This window comes from Pocillopora verrucosa, chromosome 10, assembly GCF_036669915.1.
Source record: "Pocillopora verrucosa isolate sample1 chromosome 10, ASM3666991v2, whole genome shotgun sequence".
Classification (NCBI taxonomy): Eukaryota; Metazoa; Cnidaria; class Anthozoa; order Scleractinia; family Pocilloporidae; genus Pocillopora; species Pocillopora verrucosa.
The window spans coordinates 1939706-1960840 of NC_089321.1; the positions used below are offsets into that span (position 1 = coordinate 1939706).

The window sequence follows — 21135 nt, forward strand, 5'->3', positions numbered from 1 at the left end:
CATTTTCTCAGTGTCTAAGATACCCATTGCGTCTGAAATTGAGTTTTCTCAACAGTGCCCTAGGCTTCCATGATGACGCTAAACAAATTTTTATTCATGCTAAACGCAAGTACACTAGAGTGTACCTATCTGTGCGGTGGTCGGTTAAGATTGGAAGGGCTTAGATACCAACTAAATCCCACTGATGGTTTATTCGTAACGAGTAACTCAGATTTTGAAGTTCGACCCTTGTTGACGCTGGTAAATAACTCGTATTTTGTTCTTTTCGCCATCAGATGATTTTTTAAATTGTTTAACCCTTTCACTCACAGATCAAATTTGTAATTCTCCTTACTGTCAATCATGCAATTCTTATAATATTAGTTCAAAGAACTTAGTATTGGATCAACTAATTATCCCAAATTGATATTTTCCTTATTCATATCTCTTGTCTGGTTGATATTGTATTGATATTGTAAGGAGAAATTCTGTCTTGGTTACTCATGAGAGTTAAAGAGTTAACTTATCGGCGGGTACATCACTCTCTTCGACACACTGTTCAATTTCAAAGTAGAATATTTTATTTGAAGAAAGCTCCCAACTTTTATCACTAGTCAAGATTTTCTGAAAATCTTTGAACAATCAGAAATCAGTCATAAAACTGACAATTTTAGGGAAAGTGGATCTTATTTAAAGAGGGATCTGTTCGCTCTTGAAAATGTTAAGTTAATTTAGTACTACCTCATGTAACACTTCTTAAGAGTGACGTCGTTCTAATAGTAGAAGAAAAAACATAAGCTAGCGCACGATAAATATTTTGTAAAAAATGAAAATTTGAATTCTACCGTTGGATGCATTGTGACTCGGCCTAGCAAAAATAGCATAAAAGAATCGGAATTGCTCCCGATATAACATTAAAAAACATTCAAAGGTAAAATTTTTTGTAAAGGATACGTGTAAACAGTTAGCGATGTTTTATGCTTCATATTTCAGGAATAAGTCGACCTAAAGTGGGTTCCATAGTTGACGTAAATCTCCTTATCACAATTGTTTTTGACATTAAGGGTAAATTTTGAAATGTTACTTTGTAATGACCTGTAATATTTAACTGTTTCATTTTTTTAAACCAGTCTTTCAAGACAAGTACCTTGATTTTCATGGTTTTATCGTTAATTCTCAGCAGAATGGCCTAAAGAGCCTCTCGTGAGGAACCTGTCATTATTTATTACCTGGGGGATGGGAAGGAAGGGGGGGTTGGAGGATTTTTCAGGGGGCATCCCATTGTTTTCAGGGGGAACATGGGGGGGGGGGGGAATCGTCACCCACAGAGTATAGAGGTGGGACTTAACAAAATCGACTGTCAGTGAAGGAGGATCATGAGAATATCACAGAGCCTATGGGAGGAGCAGGTAAATTTTCTCATGAAAATCAAGTGATTATAGAATGCTGGACACAATCAAAATCCTCAGCCCCTCCCCCTCCCCCCTCCCCCTCAACCCTCGGCGATAAATGGCGACTGTTCCCTTTAGAAGATGAAAAACTAACGACGTAACTGGTTTGTAAAACTAACTAATACACGGACCAACTAATTTGTCCTATTCATTGCTAAGATTTCCAGTGAGTGTTTGATTGATTTGACATCAATCACAAGACTTATGGCAACGCAAACGGCGGTTGTGACAAATATTACCCAAAAACTTATCCTAAGGTATTTTATAAGTAAACGACGGTCTTCTTGGTTTCCACGCCCGTTTGTGTAATCTTTAACAAGCTGTATTCCTTTCTTTTGGCATATTCCTAAAACCTCTTCGGCTATCGCAGGCCTTCCGATAAAGTAACAACGGGACCTCTTGTTGGCAGCCTTCAAAGCTTTCTCGAAGTTAATTCGGCCATGGATGAGTTGAATTGGCGATTCCGTTGTGTCATCTGCGACATCTCCCACTTCTGAACCAGTGACATAAAATTGAAACGTTATAGTAGCAACGTCTTTTTCTTTGATCTTCCGCAGGAGGTCTTCGATGGGTCCCCGCAGGAATTCGTAAAATGCCCTACATCTGACTGAGTAGAAAATGTCGATTTTGATCTGTTTACTAGTTTGGCTTTTATGCTGTGACGGTTCATATGTGTTGGCCAAACAACTGAGGACATCTAAGATGTAGCCACAACCAGATCCAGTCGCGAACAAAACGAAATGTGAAGGCGAACTTCTATCTGATGCATCAATTATCTGTTCATAAAGCTTCCAAACAGATGACCGATAGGGTCCCCATGTATGGAGGGTGATGTTCTCGTCGTTGGTAGCAAGCCACTTTGTCCAAGGGAGGCACATCTGCTGGTCATCCTCAATTACTGATATCACCAAACCAATGTCCCAAGTTGAATCTTGTGACATATTTGCAAAAGTTGTGAAGGGATGAGACCGTTGTGGTAGCATTCCGGCGTTTTCTTTTCTTGTGTGAAGAAGATAGTAAACATCACCAACAGCGTGTTTAACTTCACTGTCCAGTTTTACGTACATTATTACGTATTCGTTGTCTCCAAGGACTTCCCTTCTCACAATGTGGCCGCAGTTGCGCCGATAGCACAAAATAGAGAGAATTTTGTCAATGCACCAGAGAACTAAAATGGGAAGATTAGCCACTTGCGACAGACCATGGGTGATCTTTCGGATGTTGTCAATGGCGTACCAGATCCCGGCAAAAACGTGCAAGGCCATTGCCAATGAATAGCTTCTTTTATTGGCATAATTCGATCTACTAAGGGGGACAAATAAGCAGAATATGACGATAACGAGCATGAATCGATAAATCTCGTCCGACGTTAGATGAACTCCCTTGTGATCGTTAAAAATCCAGCCTTGAACTGCTGCAGGATCCCAGAACTTCGTCCAGTTTAAGTGATCAGGATATTCGCTGTAGTTGAAGGTACTTGGTGGATAATACTTCAGTTGAGTGCCATCGATCAGGGGCGGAAGAAAAATGATAAGAACATGAGCCAGGGAAGGTATCGCTAAAAGGAAAATTCCAGCAAAAGTATGAATTCTTGTATGAACATTACGGATTCCGTCTATCGTGATCCAGTTTGGAGCGATCTCGCAGATTAAGTTCGGGAGGCAACTCATCATCGTGTAGAACATTAAGTTTTGAGAAGTAATGATCAGTCTTGCGGTGATGGCCCACACAACGTTAGTAGTGGTCTCTCCCAGGTGAGTTCCCCAAAGCCTCTTCGGAAACTTTCCACTTCTTCCTAAAATCATATCCCCTCTGAGCGCAAAGCGATCAATCACACACAGGGCTGTTGAAATCACAAAAACAATCCAAACTAGTGTTTCATAGGAAATGGAAAATCGCTTGCGAGTTTGACGAAAGGATAGGCGCTCTTTTTGGGTCTTCAGTATTTTTTCATCTGGGATATCGATGGTAAATCCATTCGACTGCGGTGAAACCTTGTTTCGTCTTGAAGCCGGTCTTGCTTTTTTATGACAATCTTCCACTTTCTGTTCGATTAAAAAGACATTATTTTCGAAATTAATGTGAGACATTCAATTCCTGATTATTTTTTTTTGCTATCTTTGATAAAACGTTCGGATAACATGAACAAAAGTTTTAGGTTCCTCTGCGAATTTTAAAATTATATTAAAGTTATATTTACCTGGAGATCCTTCAGAAACTCTTGCCACTTAAAACTCGTCTCGCCTCCGTAGACAGCAACAATCACCTGGGGTGAAACATAAAAAGGCTGAGAAAAGGCCAAGATTTTGTTCCTCGTTTTTTTTTTTCTATGTGATAGCTTTTCTGATCGTGTTCAAGCCGGAGAGGTTTCTTTTCTCAGGAAAACTATAAAACCGCAGTGAATCACTTTGATTTTCTAACTTGATGGTTCACTCTGCATTAGCCTTTCAGTATTTTAACAGCACCCAATAGTCATGAATCTGTGGATTACCACTCGTTTAATTTATGTTGTGCACCAATTCTGCTCATTACAGGATGTCAGGGATAGAGCTGAGTAACCATGCCTGCGGGAGGTTCACCCCCAAACGTAAGGCTCTGGAAAAATCGACTTCGTAGACAATTGACTCATCCATTGACTCATCCATGTTTATGAATCATTTATTCAGTTCTTCTAAGTATAAAGGAGCTTCAAACTAAGCTTTTCCTCTTAACTGGGCACGAGGCAGAAGGACCGGAAGTGATTTACAGAGTTGAGTGTCCTTGAAAGGTGAAATAGCTAAACCTAATCTCTTGTTGAAGAGCACTTGTTAACCAGACAAAGCATATTACAGTGCTGGTGTCGATGTTTTGGTTCAAAGAGGATGGAGTCTTAGAATCTCAATTATCAGTGATACTATGTTTCAATCACGCTCACCTGTATCAAATTTAGGGTGAGCTCGTGAACGGTCAACGTTATCGAGGTCAACCAAACAAAAAAATCGTAAAACGGAAATGAATCAGCATAGTAAACAACGATTTTATTTCACAAAGACATTAAGGTCTCTCAAGGTATGTTTAGGTGAAAAAATTTTAAAAAAAGAAAAGTGTTATTGGGCATGTATTATTTTTCGCAAATGACTCGTCTGTACTGTTTCTTTATTTAGCCAAACTGAGAAAAGAAACCCTGTATTCAGCACTACCCACAAGCAGCTATTGAATATGTTAATGATCTTACCTCCAAATCCTCTCTGTCGGCAATCCCCTTAAGAAACTGAAGAACTTCTTCCTCTTTTTGGCCAATTTTCTCATTCCTTGTAAAAAGGAAAATAGAGATTATATACTTGTCCAGGACAGAACACTTAAATGGATCCTTCTCTCGTTTATAGGACTCATTTTTTGTCATTTTTCTCTAATTTTTATGTGAGTTTCAAAAAACGGTTGATGTAAGACTGTTGATCGTACTTTCCTTTTAAGTATCAGGAAGTATTTGCATCCTAGTTTGACGGATTTCACCGCACTTTCAATATACCACTTCGAAAAACGGCACGATACTCCTCAATATTTAGTTTAGGTGGTACTCATGAGTACTACCTAAAACTATGTAACAGTAAGTCAGTCTCTTTTGTTCTCGGCACGAACTGCTCGTGTTTTGCTGAAACCCCTTCATCTTTTGTACGCTCTGCATTTGAACATGAAAATAGTTACGCTGACGAAAGTTAAAATGACATATTCTAGGGTTTACTGTTCATGCACTACCGATGATCTTGTTGATATTTTGAAGATTTATTGACAAAAAAGAGTTCTAGAGTTCTACCCTTCTGCACTCGCTCTCGCACCTTTGAAATCAGGCTAACAAAAGGAGACTAGACAAAGCTAAGCTTGAGCGTAAAATCGTATTGTGGTATACAGCCGTCTCGCGCTGGTTTAAGAAATCAACGCTTTTTATCACGGATTGGGTGAGTTCTCTCTAGGTTTTAACATTACTTTTTCCCTCTCAACTTGCTATAAAAGAAAAAGAAAGCATAAGATACCCATTGGAATCATGAAGAGAGGCTTGAGCCAGTAAATCTGTAATATCCTGTTTGCCTTTCATCCGCTGAGCGGCAACTTTCTTCAGCACAGCTTCCTTTTGAAGCCGCGTGGGTTTATGATGAGGCTTGGGAGAGGTTTGATTTGAATCTAGAAAGTAAAACAGGATTTCAGTGTCGTAAACTCGCTATAAATAAGTTAAAGTTTCATGACAAAGGAATCAGTGTCAGTAGCTGAACAACTGTGTACTTACACCTCCCCTAAGCCAATAACAGTCAACTGATTACAAATTAGTCTGGGGAAGGGGTAGGTGCGTACTGGCATTGATACGATAATGATCGTCTATTCCGTACATATTTTTGAACGTTATTAAATGGACTCCATGGACAAAATAAAGGCAGTGTAGCCGAATAGTTAGGGCGCTGGTCTCGTGATCTTGTGGCCTGAGTTCAAGCCCTAGTGCCTGCTATTCACTGAACTTGTTTTCGGTTGCCCCGAGTTCAGCTCCGTGGCTGTGCTCTGTATACAGCCAACTGCTCGTTGTAAAGGGCCATCGAAAGAAATCAATGAGCATTTCTCAAACCGTTAAAAATGGTTTCAATTGTGAACCCGGGACGTTCTCAATTGTGAGAAAGTGACCATTTTCAGTATCTAATAAATGAAAATCGCCTTGACTGCTGCTCGCTGCGCGTTTTTCAATTCACGATTCTGAGAGATCATCAGTGGAAAAAAAGCTTTTAAACATCGATTGTGCCCTTAAATTAAAAAATTCACTAACTGCGATTCTTACTTACATATAATTTTATACTTATACGCAAATTTTATCAGCTAAAAAAAAAACCATCTTCCTTACCTTTTTCAATATCATGAAGAAACTTTGGCCAGTCGTAGCAATCCAGATTATCAACCATGCGATACCGGGTCTGCATCTCTTCTACTTGCTCTTCCGTGAGAAGTCCTCCAAATGACTTTTTTAGAGCTTCCTTAAAATCTCCGGCTGTGACGTGTCCTTTTCTCAGTGGATCATAATCTTGAAAACAGTCCTCGAGCTAAAAATTTAATCACGTAGAAAATATTTTCTCAGGAATCAAATAAACAGCAGCCACGGTTGACCTTACTAAGACCGGCCCATTGCGCGCCGGTATGCATTTTGAAAGCTGCAAAATATAATGAAGTAATTCCTTAAGAGCGAAACTGAGAAATCTCACCATAAGTCCTTTTTCAATGACGAAACGTTTGACTTTATCCAATGGATCGTCAAAAGAAATGGACCCAGCACTTCTAGACGACATTTCTTCAGAAAAACTCCTGGAATGCAAAATGAAATAAGTCCGTTGTTCCACACCTAGGAGGTTGCTTGGTTGTACTGGTAAAAAAAGGTGGTTTGAGGGAATAAAAGAGGAATTAAGGGAGAAAAGAGTCGAGAGATAAAAAGTCAAGCCATAATTGGCACACAAAAATGTTTGTGGGGAGACTGTTTCCTTTCTGAATTTATGAGTCATGTTATGAGGATATTTGTCACAACTGTTGCACAAAGAAAAGATCCAAGTCTACCACAAGGATTAGAACCTCAGAACTTGCCATTTGATGTTTGATTCTCTATCAACTGAATTACGACAATTAAAGAGAACTCTATGATAGGTTAAGCTATGCAGTAGGTTCGCATGTGATAAGCGTTGGGAATGCTGCCAAGATCAGCAATGGCAAAAGCGTCATGTGTAGACTAAGACAGAATCTTTAAATCTTAAAATCTATCGCACTATGAGAAAAAGCATACCCTTCATTTCCAGACATGTCTGTGAGACCGATACAGGCTGAAAGTAAAAAGAGATTCAGCTGTTAACCTTCTGACTAAGTGGAATGATCTGTGGGTAAATTCTCAACAAGTAGCGAGATAAAAGATCATTTTCATGGATATGAAGAATAATTTCTCACCTATAGCAAGAGTTTATATTCTCTTGCGAATAGCTGATAAAGAGAGTGGTATGATACTAGCTCGGGGGATCAACATTCAGATCTTACCAGTGAAAAAGGTTATTGAATAACTAAAGAGAAAGTAAGAGAAAGCAAAACAAGAAACACAAGACAAAGAAACACAGGATAAAGAAAAAGGGAAGAAAAACCAAGTGTAGCGAAAAGCGAAAACAGCAACAACAACAACAACAAAAACAAAAATCAGATGACGCAAACTAAACGTTTGTAATTAACATACCGCTTTCCAAAGACATTGTGGTAATTTTCAACTGAACTTGGCTTTCCACAGGAAAATTAGAAAATCGTACAGATCTGCGTAAAAAGGCAATACTAAATGTCTTTTTAGAATCTTAGCTCGAAATTCTATGGTAAGATTTTGTATCATCATGATGTTCTTTTGATTATTCATAAACTACTTCTTTACACTGAACAACTTCAATAACTTTAACTCCCTTAGCCTCCTTAAATTAGAAGAATTGCAGGACTATAGAACCTCCACCTCCACCTCCACCTCGGTGAATTTAAAATATCGTACAGGTTTTCAGGAAATTCTCTTCGAAAGAAAGATGGATTGACTGTGGTACGATTGCCAAAAATGAAGAGATTTTTTTAGTGCCACGTCTGTGGCACACCTGACAAGTCAATGACAGCGTGTGCTTTATAAGAGTGTTAATGAACTTCTCTTCGTTGCGTGAGAATATATGAAAAAACATTCCTTCCCGCTAGACACAAGTGTGATGAAGTAGCGGCTTTGATAGAACTAAGTAAATTACAATCGTTTTTTAATTTGTCGATACTCTGGCGTCACGTACTCAAAGTGGCGGGTGAGCATAAGTTACGTCCTTGTGACATACTGGAAAGATTACGTTACACTGTAATTTGGCATATCATCATTGTTTTTTTGTTATCCTCGCTCACTTTTTTAACCAAAAGAGGTTGATGAAAAGAATAATTCAAAAGCTGCTCAAACTAAATTCCTAATTTAAAGAAACTGGAGAGCTATTTGCAGAACATCACGACATGAAGATGTTTCAGAAATTAAAGTAATCGGGGAAAAACCCATTTATAAAGTTATCCCATGTATTTATAATCGCCTTTAAATTTATTTTGAAGGTGAAGAATTTCTTTGTATTTATCCTCCATAGTAAGTGATGGGAAAGCCCTATGCAGGACTACACGACATTTGCGCTGAATGAATTAACCAGATGGCCCTCTCTAGCCGTAGAGAGCCCTTACTCTTATGGACATGGTAGACGAGCTCTCTTTTATCTCGCCTGGAAAAGACCGCTTGAGGGGTAAAAATTTCGCATTCCTCACGGTCTTTTTACGACCTCTGCAGATCTTAAATTTCATTTTGTTTATATATATTTTTCGATGATCGCCTGCCAGTCTATACCTGCCATTACATGTGACATCCAATTAGCTCAGCACTCGGCTTTAGGCACGTAAAGCTAACTCGTTTTATAAATGCTTGCTACCGTCCCAGTTCGGATTATGCGAATCCTGTCAAAGCTATATCATTCGAGAGTTTACCTGAGAATTACAAGAGAATCGAATCCCTTTTCCTTTTTTTCCTTCAAAAACATTTTCGTTTTAAAGTTCTTCCTCTACGTGTTCCCTTTTCATGAGAGCTGTCTTCGACAGCTTAACGAAACAAAAACCATACTTGTGACATCCGTGATTTATAATGCCAGAGAAATGCAGAACGCTTACCAAATATGGACTGAGTTAGCTTATGACGTCTTTGACCACGAACTCTTTGTTTTAAATTCTCAGGTGATTAGGCAACCAGCTGCGATTGAAACGAACTGAGCAAGTTTTAAGCCTGATTGAGAATTAAGCATGATCTCTTTGCTCAATGCTTGAGACAAATGCTTAAAATTCTCCTTTTAATAATTCAGCGTAAGCCAATTTTTCAAGTCTGTATTAGAAATTGCAAAGGCCTATGCAGTACCAGCCTTTTTAAAACAGACGCGCGGAATTTTTTAATAAAGCTCGACATTCGAATCATAATCTTCGTGATCCAATAAAGTACACCACAGCCCAAGTCCTTTCTGACAGTACATCAAGCCTTGAACATGCAGTCACGCGATTAAAGCATGCTTACCTGGCATGGCGGAAGTGAAATTAAATAGTGTTACAATTCTTCACAACGATCGAGGATTAAAATCGCTTAGAACACAAAAAAATTCTAACAATTTACGTTTGAGAGTCATATCCAGAACTGACAAATTCGCTTCAAGATACAATGGGCGTACCGAAACCAACCTGGCTTGTTAAGCCGCATTGTTTAAATGTTTGTGATATCGTTTGCCCGCACGAAAATCGCCTTTGCCCCGAATGTTCATATACAATTGTTCTTGACCGAATTTAGTATCTAGCCTCTAGCATGTCTGTCATTTCGATCAAATGACCTTCATTGTGGAGTTAAATATATACACGATTAGACAATTTACATGTGCTACATTTTTCGAAGCTTGTGATTAATTTTTGTCAAATGAGTCTTGAATACACATTCTTCCGCTGGTTTTTCCTTCTGTTTTTGTTCTTGTAGAAAAGTAGGGGCCTTAAATGTTCCTGCACAAGACTTTGCATTGTGTTACTCGACGAACTTGATTACGCATTCTTTACTTCTGACATGTTTCGGAGTCTATCCACACCATTTGAAGAGATCAAATCACATTTCGCACTTTGATGTATCTTCACAAAATAAACTGACCATCCTATGATTTTCTAGAGATTGTTTTAGCCTGAAAGATTAACTCAGTCCGAGAACGGTTTATTCTGTCGTTTTGCAAACACTGACCTGTTGTCTCCTCGTTTCAGTTGTATACGATTCCCGTGATAAATAAATAATTCTCTATTTTCTATCTTCTTTTTATGTCTTGTTTGAGGCAAAGGCGAATATTATCGAGCATTTCCTGATTTGAAGACGGAAGGCTATTTAAACAATGCTTTGTATATAAATCCTTCTATAGGTTTCTAAACTGACTTCCACTTTTTGTTAATATTCTAAATATCAAGAATTAACCTAACGTGAGATTGGCGTTTAAGTCTCGATGAAAGCCAACGGCACGGTTGTATATCCATTTTGAGGAATTGGATCTTGATATTCGTTTACAATCGGTGCAAACTTTCTCCATTTTCAATCATAGTTTATTAGCACCTCGCTGATTTGCGCGGACAGCTTGCAACAAAAATTCCCAGCCATGTTGCAGAAATATTTCAAACGGAGTAACATATCCTCCCTCACGCAACGACATGTTGCGCTAAGTGCGAAACGAAAAAACCTGCTCAAGTTTATTGACTGTTCGATATTCAAAGATATATTTTTAAATTTATAACATTTTCGTGAGGTCGCTGATTAATATTATACAAGAATTCTCTAATTTAGAAGCCATTTGGAAACAGGAAAACATGCGTGAGCTGATTGTTACTCGATCAAGCTAAAACCTTTGAATGGCATTTATAAATCGAATTGTTTCCTAAAAGCGATATTTTCACCTCAGTAATAATTTTTTGCAGAAACGGCTTACCTTTCTGTCACAAAATTTCTCCGACCTCGTTCCTGAAAGCGGATTTGGCCTCAGAAGTGATGTGCTTTGGAAGCACCATCTATTTTATGCTATATGGTCACGTGACACCACGCGGGCGTGACGCGGAAGTGAAACAAATCACACCACGAGTGGCTACATAAGTCAGTATTAATACCCATTCAATTTTAGCCACTTTAATGGCGGCACGTGGCATGACATGTTACACATGTAATTTCATATGCAACTGGTTTACACTCTCAGTGCGGGTAAAGTCAACCCTGTGCCCTTCCATCATTCACTTTAAATCTTCCTGTCGTCGACACGATTTAATTCTGTTTTACTTTTGAGAGTCAATTAAACCTTTACAACCTAAAATTTGATGTCAGGGTGCATGTTAATCATCTGTGTGATCAGTTGGGGGAATATTCGAGGTCGTGGGTCGAGTTACCAACCGCGTTTAAGTCTGGTGATGTCACAGTAGATTATGTTTAAGTAAATGTTCCTGTTGACACGATGCCTTGATTGTGCTACTGCAGCAAAAGATTTTTAATCCCAAAGCGATTATGCAGAATGGCGATTTTACGGAAGTTATTTGAGCGAATTTCCGCAAATATCGAGGCTTTGCGGAAAAGATGTAGAGGCGTCTGAAACTTGACTTTCAATATTATTACGAACAGCAATCGTAACATATGCTTACTTAACACTTCCTTTTATAGAAAAAGGCTGCTCCTTTCGGTTTCGAGTAGATAATAGTAAGAGGAAATTTTGGTATTCGTTGGCGAATAAGATTGAAAACTGCCACCTATAAAAATCATCAAAACGGGATCGCGAAATTGAAACGAAGCATTCCAGGGGAGTGATCACTTGCTGTCGTCGGTGGAGTATATAATTTCAAGATGTTTAACTTCTATTTATGATTTAAAATGTGGTTGCTGAAACAAGTTCTTGGCATATCACTTGTTCCGTTTCAGCACTAAAGGAAGCAATGGTTTGAACTTTGACCATTGGTTACTGTAATAAAAAGATGTATTACGTAACCAAAAGATTTACTTCCAACACTAAGTCATCATGAGCTTGTTATGCCAGTTTCTAAATTAAGCATAAAAGGTCTTTGAATCAACAGAAGTTTCTTTGCAAAAGTATATGGATCACTTACTTAGCGAAGCGAAGATCGCATTCAGAAGGGGAAGGATTTAGAAGGGGAAATAATGGGGCGTGATGAAACAAAATCTAACAGTTTGATTTCTTTAAAATGAAACCTTGACTTGAATAAAATTGCGACGTCGTCACCTCATTTGGAGGAATGGTGTATCAGAAAATAATTATGTAAACAACTTTGAAATAATCCATTCCATTTTTTCCACTAAGTTTCTTAGGTGGAAATTTGAGCTTCATAGTTGGTTTGAAATAAGCAAATGGTGTCTTAAGGGACATTTTTTTTTCGTACAGACCTTGGTTCATTTTAAATTTGGTTTCAAGTTGAGTGAAAATTCTTTGCACTAAGAGCTGAATGATGCACCGACATAAATATTCCGTCAACAGTAATACAACAGTATGGTAACTGTAAATTACGAAAGATCACTGAAAGGCGCTAAGATGCTTGTTGATTGATCTTGCATGTGCTCTGTGCTCGCAATGTTCTTGGAACATCGTTCAAATATTTGGCTTTGGAAGATAAAAAAGTAGTCGAACGAGATCAAGATATGTTTAACTGTCTTGAATTTTAAAATAATTTTGAAAATTTTCAGTAAGAAGAAAGTTCTTTCCCAAAGGAATCGTTCACATGCAACTTAATCGTGGTTCCCTCATTGCTATAGCTGTTTTGTAAATGCATGCTATTCTAAAATGACCTAGGCTAGTAGAACTGAAATACTAGCAAATAAATGTTATATTCCTGGTCAAACTCTTTGCGGAAATTTGCTCGATCTACAAGTTTCACTTTCGTATATCGCAGATCATTGCCATATAAGGTAATGAATCAATCCACCTCAGTTTTGGCACCAGTCATCGCTCTAATTATTTTCATCACTATCGTTCGGCAATGCCAAACAACTTATGATATGTGTGACAATTTGTATCGTTTGACGTCAGTCCGAGTTAATTAGGCTTTGCAGCAATCTAAACCGACCATCACTATCACTTTCGATAAAACAAGTATCAATCTTTTGATCGTAGTCATCCAAATAAAAAAAGGTTACCCGTGAAGCAAAATAAAACACGGAAAAAACACTATAAGATCGTGGTTACCAAAAATCAACAACGTAACATCTAGTCATTTAGCCGATACGAGATAATACCCACTTTGAAACATCAGAGGACGAACGCCGTACCGATATTTTTTCCACGATTTTACCCCTGTTTAGGTTGAACACCGATGTTAGATGTGAAAACGGGTCTGGTTCTAGAGAATCGGGGGCACATACCATCCCACCTAAAATGTTAAGAAGAAGGCCCCCCACTTCCGCGATAGAGGAAGCAAAGTATTATAAACATCGGAGGACAACAAAGTACCAGTACAGTAGAGATAAACTAGGAAAGATTACGCGGATGGAAAACAGCAAACTTGAAAATTACGGCTAAATTCTTCAAGAATCTCCAAGCTTAACGTAATGTCCGTGATATAAATTCAAGTTCCTGTGCGGGAAGCGGAAGAAGTACTTAGCTGTGACTGATATTTTCCTACTTGAGATATTTTTCAAGTACAGAGTTTGTGGACGAGGTAAAAGGAAAGCCTGAACATTGCCTGAGATTGTTCGGCCATTTATTATCCAGTTTTTTTTAGTATTACTTGATCGTTTTTATCAAAAAGCTGTAAGCTTAAAACGTTCACATGCATTTCTAACCGGAAACAGAGCCACTTGTAAGAGTGTTGCGTGGGAGAGCTTCCTCTTTGGATCATTCCCGGGAAAACGGTTCTTTACGATTCAGATAAAGTGGTTAATTCATGTATATATGATTATTTGAGGTCTCAAAAGCTTAGTGGCTCCTTGATTATTGCTGAATTTTTGTCTCTGTTCACCCATTTTAGCACGAAGCTACTGCGAACATCGCCACTTCTTCTTTACGAGATACTAGTCTATCCAAGGTTACACTCTCTCCCCTAATATTTCCTCAAATTTCTCTAACAGTTTGCCAATACCCATCTATACTCGTAGGGAGAGAGGGGCACTGTTAGAGTTAACTTCCTCGCAGAAGAACACAGTACTTTGACCCGGTAATAGATTGAACCCGGATGTCTCAACCCGAAGTTTAGCGCACTGCCTGCCCGAGCGTTGTGTCTTCCCATTCTTACATAGATGCTTGAACCGGAACGGTCTTTAGCACCCTGAGCTCTGCTGTAAATTGCCAATATGGCCACAACGACCAAAATTTAATTATCTTGTTGAATTCAGCGTTTGCCTTTGAATAAATTATTCTTGATAATTGGGAGGCAGATAAATGCAAATTAAACTACAACACGGAACTGATGTCTGTCAATATTTGGATTACACGTGCGGTTTACCAAGTGATAATATAACGATACTCTGATGTCGGTCGTTGTTATGCGTCACTAGACAACATGAAAATAATAAAAATGTCTGTGGTGGAATACTTTGCGCTTTAATTGTTTTGAGCGGCGTGTTGGATGAAGAGACCCTCGAGTCAACGAGGAGACATCGCGTCTTATTTACCGACCATACCGTAGCTACTGCTTGCATGTGCATCAATAAAGTAAATATTTTGTAAGTTTTTCCTTTTAGAATTTCCTTCTAAGGTTTCCTTGTCCGAGTTGTTACGTGTTGGATAATAGAAGGCATTATACTGGATTATGACTAAGTTTGTTTACTGTCAGGTTAAGCCTCCTAATTTTTTTACTGATTTTAGTTCCTTGTTTCAAGAAAGTGGGATTAGTAACTTTGATAATGCAGCAAGTTCTTAATACACAAGTTTGGCCATATTTAAAACGGCTCTCGACTTGCTACTGTTATTGCCTGTTATTAACTTCGTTTCCCCCTTCAGTTTTACGGGGTATATTTCTCTTTGAAACGAAGACATTTTAGGTTCTTAAACCCTATGATGCCATTTTCACACGTGGCTCGAAATGCCAATAGACATACCGAAACCTTAAAATCTGTGAACTTTTGCCTCGATTAAAATTCAGTTAAAAATACTGCCTTGCTCCCCAAAAGTGCTGGAATTGCATTTCTAGCCCTTTGACAACTGTAGTTGCCGCTTTTCCCATGAGTAGCCATATTTTAATACTTCCGATTTCTTAGGTTTCACAAAGCAAACGAGCTTCTAGAACGTGACAGTTTTTTAAACAAATCAACAGTATGGGTTTGAGGCGCGTTTGAACTTCCACGCATTTGCACTCGGTGGGGTAAATTTAATTAAGAAATGGTTGAAATTTTGGTTTTTGGAGAGATTCTTACATCTAAATTAAAACTTTTAGTTTATACGATACCTCCGGTGCTAAACTATCAGTTTAATAAGAAAAATAATTAGCAATAGGTATTTCTGTTACTTTGAAACCTTGAGGTCGCTATATTTAGTCCTGGGACATTAATGGCGATTCATTACAAAACGGCATCTCTAAAAAAATTATTTAAGCGCCTTTCCGATCAGCTCATCTATGAAATATGGAGAGATGTAAATCTTAGCAGTGTTGTTTCTGTGTTTCTGTATCACGCTTCTATCAAACTGCCATATTCTTGACTCATCGACTGAATGTTTTTCATTCATCGTTTTTGTCATTTAGCTCAGGAAATCCAGTTATAGTAGTGTCAAAGTCATTTCCGAGACACGGATGTCTTGAAAGGCCTTATGGTATATCAGCGCAATCACTGAAGTAATTTTTATCCGCTTTTTTCTGTCTTGTAAATTATCAAAACCGAACGCTTTTACTACAACCAAGGTAAAGTTTGAAAAAAATTTTTGGACATGTGGGTCATCAGGTATTTCGTCAAAGCCTCAACAGTAAAAGGATTAATTAAAGTCATGATCCTTTCATTTGGAACTTGGAAAGATTCATTTCGTTGACATAAGATGTTTGACCCTTTTCAGAAATCAATGTCTCATCCGTGCACGGTTTGGTTCTCGCCAGACTCCTAAGATTTTTTCTCCGAGAGCATTTTTTCAGTAAATCTTTTTTTTTTTTTTTTAACCATCACTAAAAATGGGCGGACATGCAGAACACCCTACATCAATATTGACATGAATCGTTGCTTCAAAGCCCATATATACACGGATAAAATATTACATTCCCCTTGTTAAGTACCTCTCGTTAAAAAGAAAACCACTTCGCGATTCATCCATTGTAAAAAGGGTTTCTTTTTTCACTAAATATGATCGACGAAATCCATTAAAATTGACGGCACATTTTTTAAATGAAATATTTGAGGCCTCATCTAGGTTCTTTGTTAATTACACCTTCGGTAAAGGTCGCCATTAGTCATTTGGTATGCCAATATAAAACTCTCTTAGACACACCAAAATTGTTTTCCCAATACTGGTTTGAACAAATACGTGAACAAAGTAGTGTGTTTTTATTCCGTCTATTTTCAACAATTATCAGCTGTTTTAGAAAGCGTTTACAAATCTCGAGATTTATTCAATCTGAAGACCATAGAATGCGTCTGGCCCTGAGATTTTCATATATAGCATGGGGGAAAACGGTGGATTATGCGAAGTAACTAAGATAAAAGATCTGTATCTAAAAATAAAGCTCACCACTATTATTTTGTAATTACTGTTGTAATCATTAATAGAAGCAATTATGATTTAAATAGTGCAGAGGACAAATTCCATGTGAATGGACGAGAGAGAGAGAGAGAGAGAGAGAGCATTGTTAATAATAATAATACAGTTCAAAGCTTATAAATGCTCTCTAATTTATAGCCAAGAGTTAGATTTTTTCTACCTTATACTTCTTATGGCCTGATTAAATCGAAAAAGCTGCTGCTTACAATACCAAAACTAAGAATATTGTCAAGATATTTACAGAAAATATCTTTAAGAAACCGTCAAATCGGCACTAGTTGGGCATAAAGAGTCTTAAGCTTTTAGCTGAGTTAAGCCCTCACCTGTGTTTGTTATTCTGCTGAGTGCCTTCCTGTGACAGTGACTCACTCATGCGACCGTCTACGTTCCTACTCACTGGTTTTAGAGGGAATATCGGGCGGTACACATTAGCATGGACAAATGCCTAATGGGCGGGACATCGAGGCACCTCTATAATATAACTTATGAAAAAGTTGTGCAGTGATCCAGGATTAGTCACAATTAAAGATAATTGAACTTTTGGGAATGAATAATTAAGCTTCTTAGACATGTATAACAGTGCAAAAGAGCCAATTTAGTGGCGCTAAATTTTTGCCACGAATGCAATGCCGTATTCAATATATAAAAAATACTATCTGTGTTTCGCGTGCATTTCTAGTACAAAAATGCAAGGTTTAAATATTAAAACAGGGGCCACGTGGGAAGAATTAAGTCAAGTTGCGATAGAATGTGATCGTGTCGTTATAAATATTGTCGAGGTCTATGTCGGGTCTGTCCACTTAAACATCATATCTAATAAGGCTCACTCAGTTATTGCCTAGACAGCCACAAAGGTCGACTTCTTTAGCGATAAGTAAGAGAGGGAAAGGAGGCGGCGAAAATGGACTTTGAGCAGACGACATATTGGCAAGAACTTTAAGGAAAAATTTTCGATTCATTTAAAAATTTTTACATGCCAATTTCAGTGTTTGTCGAATCAGACCTCATGCTTGAACAATCTACATCTAAAAATCTCAATATCATCCGCTAGTGTCAAATAAAGTTAACTAATTCATTTACTCTTTGTAACAGACAAACTGACGTGTTCATTTGATGATGGCAGACGGATCTGAAATACTGTTTGGTAGAATTCGTTTACCGATGTTGGCTGACACTTAAAGATTTACTTATATTCTACTAATTTTTGGTGGTTTGATCGTTGTAACGTTTTTAGGTGTCTGAAATATTTTAACCTAACGTTCGCCACGTTTCACCGCTAGGCACGTTGCATCGAGCGCAAATGCCGGACCGGTCATTATTTATCATGCGGGAGGGGTTAGGGGGGAGGGGCGTTGGAGGATTAATGATCCCACCCCCTCATTGGCAGTCATTGAGGGGGCAGGATCCGTTCCACCTGAAAACCCCCGGCTAGGTGATAAATAATCATTGGCTCCTGAGTATGGCAGTGAAAAGTATCAACCACAAAATCGTGATCTGTACTGTGGTGTCCTGCTTCCATAATAAAATGAAAAATTGAACTTTCTTAAATTGTTTGTCTACCATTTTAATCAACACTTGAGCTTTTTGTATTTGCTTTCCAAAAGTATACCAATATTTCCAGCATATGCAATGATTGGTGTGTGAAATTAGTCCAGGTTAAACCCACTTTCCCTGTGCTAACATTTGACCGTCGATTACAGCTACAGCTTTCTAGTTATTAGCCAAACGGAAGTTAAATACTTAATCCTTTCTATTTTCTAGCCAAGTAGGACTTGAATACTTAATCTTGCGAACAAAGCAAGGGTTTTTTTTCTGCTAATCGTCTCAGCACGTCCGAATAAAGCATATCTATGAGATGCAAAGCCTGTAATTTCATAAGTGGCTTAGTTGACCCTTTCAGGTCGGACCAGGAGGTGTGAATTTACTTCGTGTCCATTCCTACACGACCTTCACGCATGGCTATATTAAATAAAAAACAGACATAATATTTCCTAGCATTTTATTTGTACACTGTGGTATTACCAAGCGTAATAGGAACACTGTCGTGCAGACTTCATAAGTAGAACTTGATTCATCACAAGAGGCTATGTTTAACAGATAAGGACGATCAGAATCATGTAACTTAATCTTTTGTGTCCCTGCCTTTACTCGTCGCTGCATCACATTGTTAGGCAATATTTTTTAAAATGTTGATTGTTTTCTACACACGATAGACGTGGAAATTAAGCTTTACATGTGTGGTAAATACCTTGGCTTTTGGTATTGGATCATGAGTGTGCTCTGTAAAACCGTATTCCCGTATTTGCGCATAATGTTTTTAAAGTGGCGTTTAAACCGGTTTATAAAAAGCATCGATGGTTCTCTCTTCTCTTTTAAAAACCAAAACAGGTTTAATAAATCTCTTTTCGGCGCACTGAAAAAAATTCATCGAGCTGCGTCTATTTGTGTCGGGATTTTTGCAAATTTGCATGGCGGTTCCTTTATATTCTTTTCTTCCTTTTTTTTTTTTTTTGAGGTTTTAGTTTCCGCCACACGATCTCTGCAAACACTTAAAGTTATCAGTGATCAATAATACTTTTACGAGTTGATGATTTGCGTCATCATGCCATAGCTCGAGTGGATTTACACTGAAAATGAATGATAACTTTTAAACGTCTTGAGCAATAAAACCACGCCTAATATCGGGCTGACAGCGCCTACATCGCGATCCTTGTTGAGTGATTCATCTGCCACCTCCCTTGACTGACACGATTAAGATTCTTGCTTCCTGCTTCGTTTTGTCGTAAACGTGCGCCACGTAGTTGATGCTATCCGTATAAGGTATTGAATATTTTTCTGTAAGGAACGGCGGAGAAGGTTTGTTTTCTGATGCCTTCTATGGTTTGAATTGCTTACAGCACCGTAGAATGAAAGATTGTAACATTAAGTGTGCTTCAAATTACCACTTTCAAAATGTTATACATAGAACGAGCTCTGAAATCCCTCATAAAAATGGAGTACATTTCACTGGAGCAATTATGCGAATGCGAACTTGATTGAGAATGTTGAAGATTTTTAGTCTTTTGATTCACCACCGAAATTAGGCAAGAAATTTGCAATTTCTCGTGCGTCGGATTTGCTGTCAATTTAGCCCATAGAAACACATGAATTTTGATGTCTGGTGGGTCGAAACGACACCTTTTTATATCTACAATTCGTTGAGATTGAGGAGAAAGCAAAATATATTTTGATGCAAAAATATCCTTATTTGCTTCATGTCCTTCATGATCTCAAGGGAAAAACCCCTTGTCCTAGCATAACTGCTTAAAAAAAATCATGAAGCGTGCAGTCAGCGATTAAGAAAGTATTGCGCTATCTCATAAAAGAAGAAATGGCACCTAATAAAACACTGAGAGATTATGTAGGAGTGTTAACATAAATCACAGCTTTTCAAATAGCTTTTATGTCGAAATCGAATTCACTGTATGTCGGTCTATGTCACTTCACATCTTGAGTATGTGGTTTCCAGCCTTAGACGTAAATGATGTCTGACTGACGCCTCCACGTGGGCGCCTTTAAGCGTTACTGATTCTACCCTAAATACCATATCAGATGCCTTTCTTTCATTAAATTTCCCTCAAGTTTTAAATTAAAGCCCTAGATTTGGGCTAGTATTCTTTATTTGTCGAAACCACTCGCATTCCTCCACTGACTCAGTCGTTATTGTCTCCTACTGATTCGATTTAACGATAAATTATGTTAATTACAATTGTACGGCGTTCCATCAGGAAGTTGAAATAAAATGATTCGTGTGGTTTGAATGGTGATTTGAAATCCACCAGTGTCCTAAACGTCACCAGTGCATTCTCCTCATCTCCTTCTCGTCGCTTAACGTTTGCTATTTATGAGTTCAAGGAAAATTAAACTGCGTCTAACTAGTTTAATTTTCCTGTTGCTTTGTTTTCTTAAAAACAAATATAACGACACACGTAATTGCATATTTGCTCTCAAGTTTTAATCTTTTGAAACTCGAAAAATGTCAACTTAAGGAAATTTGAGGCTAATATCGATACAATCTTTCCATTCCGCAGCCACCTTGTATTGTAATACAGATATATTTTTGTTTAGGTTGCCTAATTTGGTTCGCGATTTCACTTCCTGGTACGGAATTAACAAATGTAAAATTTCAAATTCATCATCACGATTGAAACACTGATTGCCAGTTACCATCTGTAGTCGCCTATTCAGCTGCCTGAGCCCCAACAATTTACGACTACTTTGATACTGCAATATTCTCAGGTAGGCTGACATGCTGATTTCAGACATAATCAAGTTTTTTTTTTCAGCGTATGCTATTTCGTACTTTCGATGTTATTACAAATCGGCTTTGTACATTTGTTTAGCTACTGCATCCGTAACGCATTTTAGCCAGTCTTCAATGCAAGATTTAGCCTGTACGCTCGAAAATA

General features: G+C 38.0%; 1 protein-coding gene across 3 annotated transcripts; it reads right to left on the bottom strand.

The window, feature by feature from the left end:
* Window positions 1-537: 537 nt before the first annotated feature.
* Window positions 538-17075, bottom strand: LOC131791122 (uncharacterized). Of its 3 annotated transcripts, none has more exons than XM_066173422.1 (9): window positions 17011-17075; window positions 7651-7724; window positions 7216-7252; window positions 6647-6746; window positions 6292-6487; window positions 5441-5588; window positions 4645-4720; window positions 3631-3696; window positions 538-3475 (listed from the first exon to the last, which is right to left on the bottom strand). In XM_066173422.1, exons 1-9 carry the CDS (start codon window positions 17058-17060, stop codon window positions 1565-1567), a joined length of 2658 nt encoding a protein of 885 aa, XP_066029519.1. In that variant the 5' UTR covers window positions 17061-17075; the 3' UTR covers window positions 538-1564. The 3 variants fall into 3 exon arrangements, with proteins under 3 accessions (XP_066029519.1, XP_066029520.1, XP_058964419.2); XM_066173423.1 differs by lacking the exon at window positions 17011-17075 and adding an exon at window positions 10949-11066; XM_059108436.2 differs by lacking the exons at window positions 7651-7724; window positions 17011-17075 and adding an exon at window positions 7374-7611.
* Window positions 17076-21135: the final 4060 nt, after the last annotated feature.

Coding starts and splice junctions, on each gene's coding strand:
- LOC131791122 (XM_066173422.1), bottom strand. CDS start 17,060: ATGAGTGAGTCACTGTCACAGGAAGGCACTCAGCAGAATAACAAACAC. Junction 7,253..7,650: donor CACAATGTCTTTGGAAAGCG/GTATGTTAATTA, acceptor TTTTACTTTCAG/CCTGTATCGGTCTCACAGAC. Junction 6,488..6,646: donor TCATTGAAAAAGGACTTATG/GTGAGATTTCTC, acceptor TTAAATTTTTAG/CTCGAGGACTGTTTTCAAGA.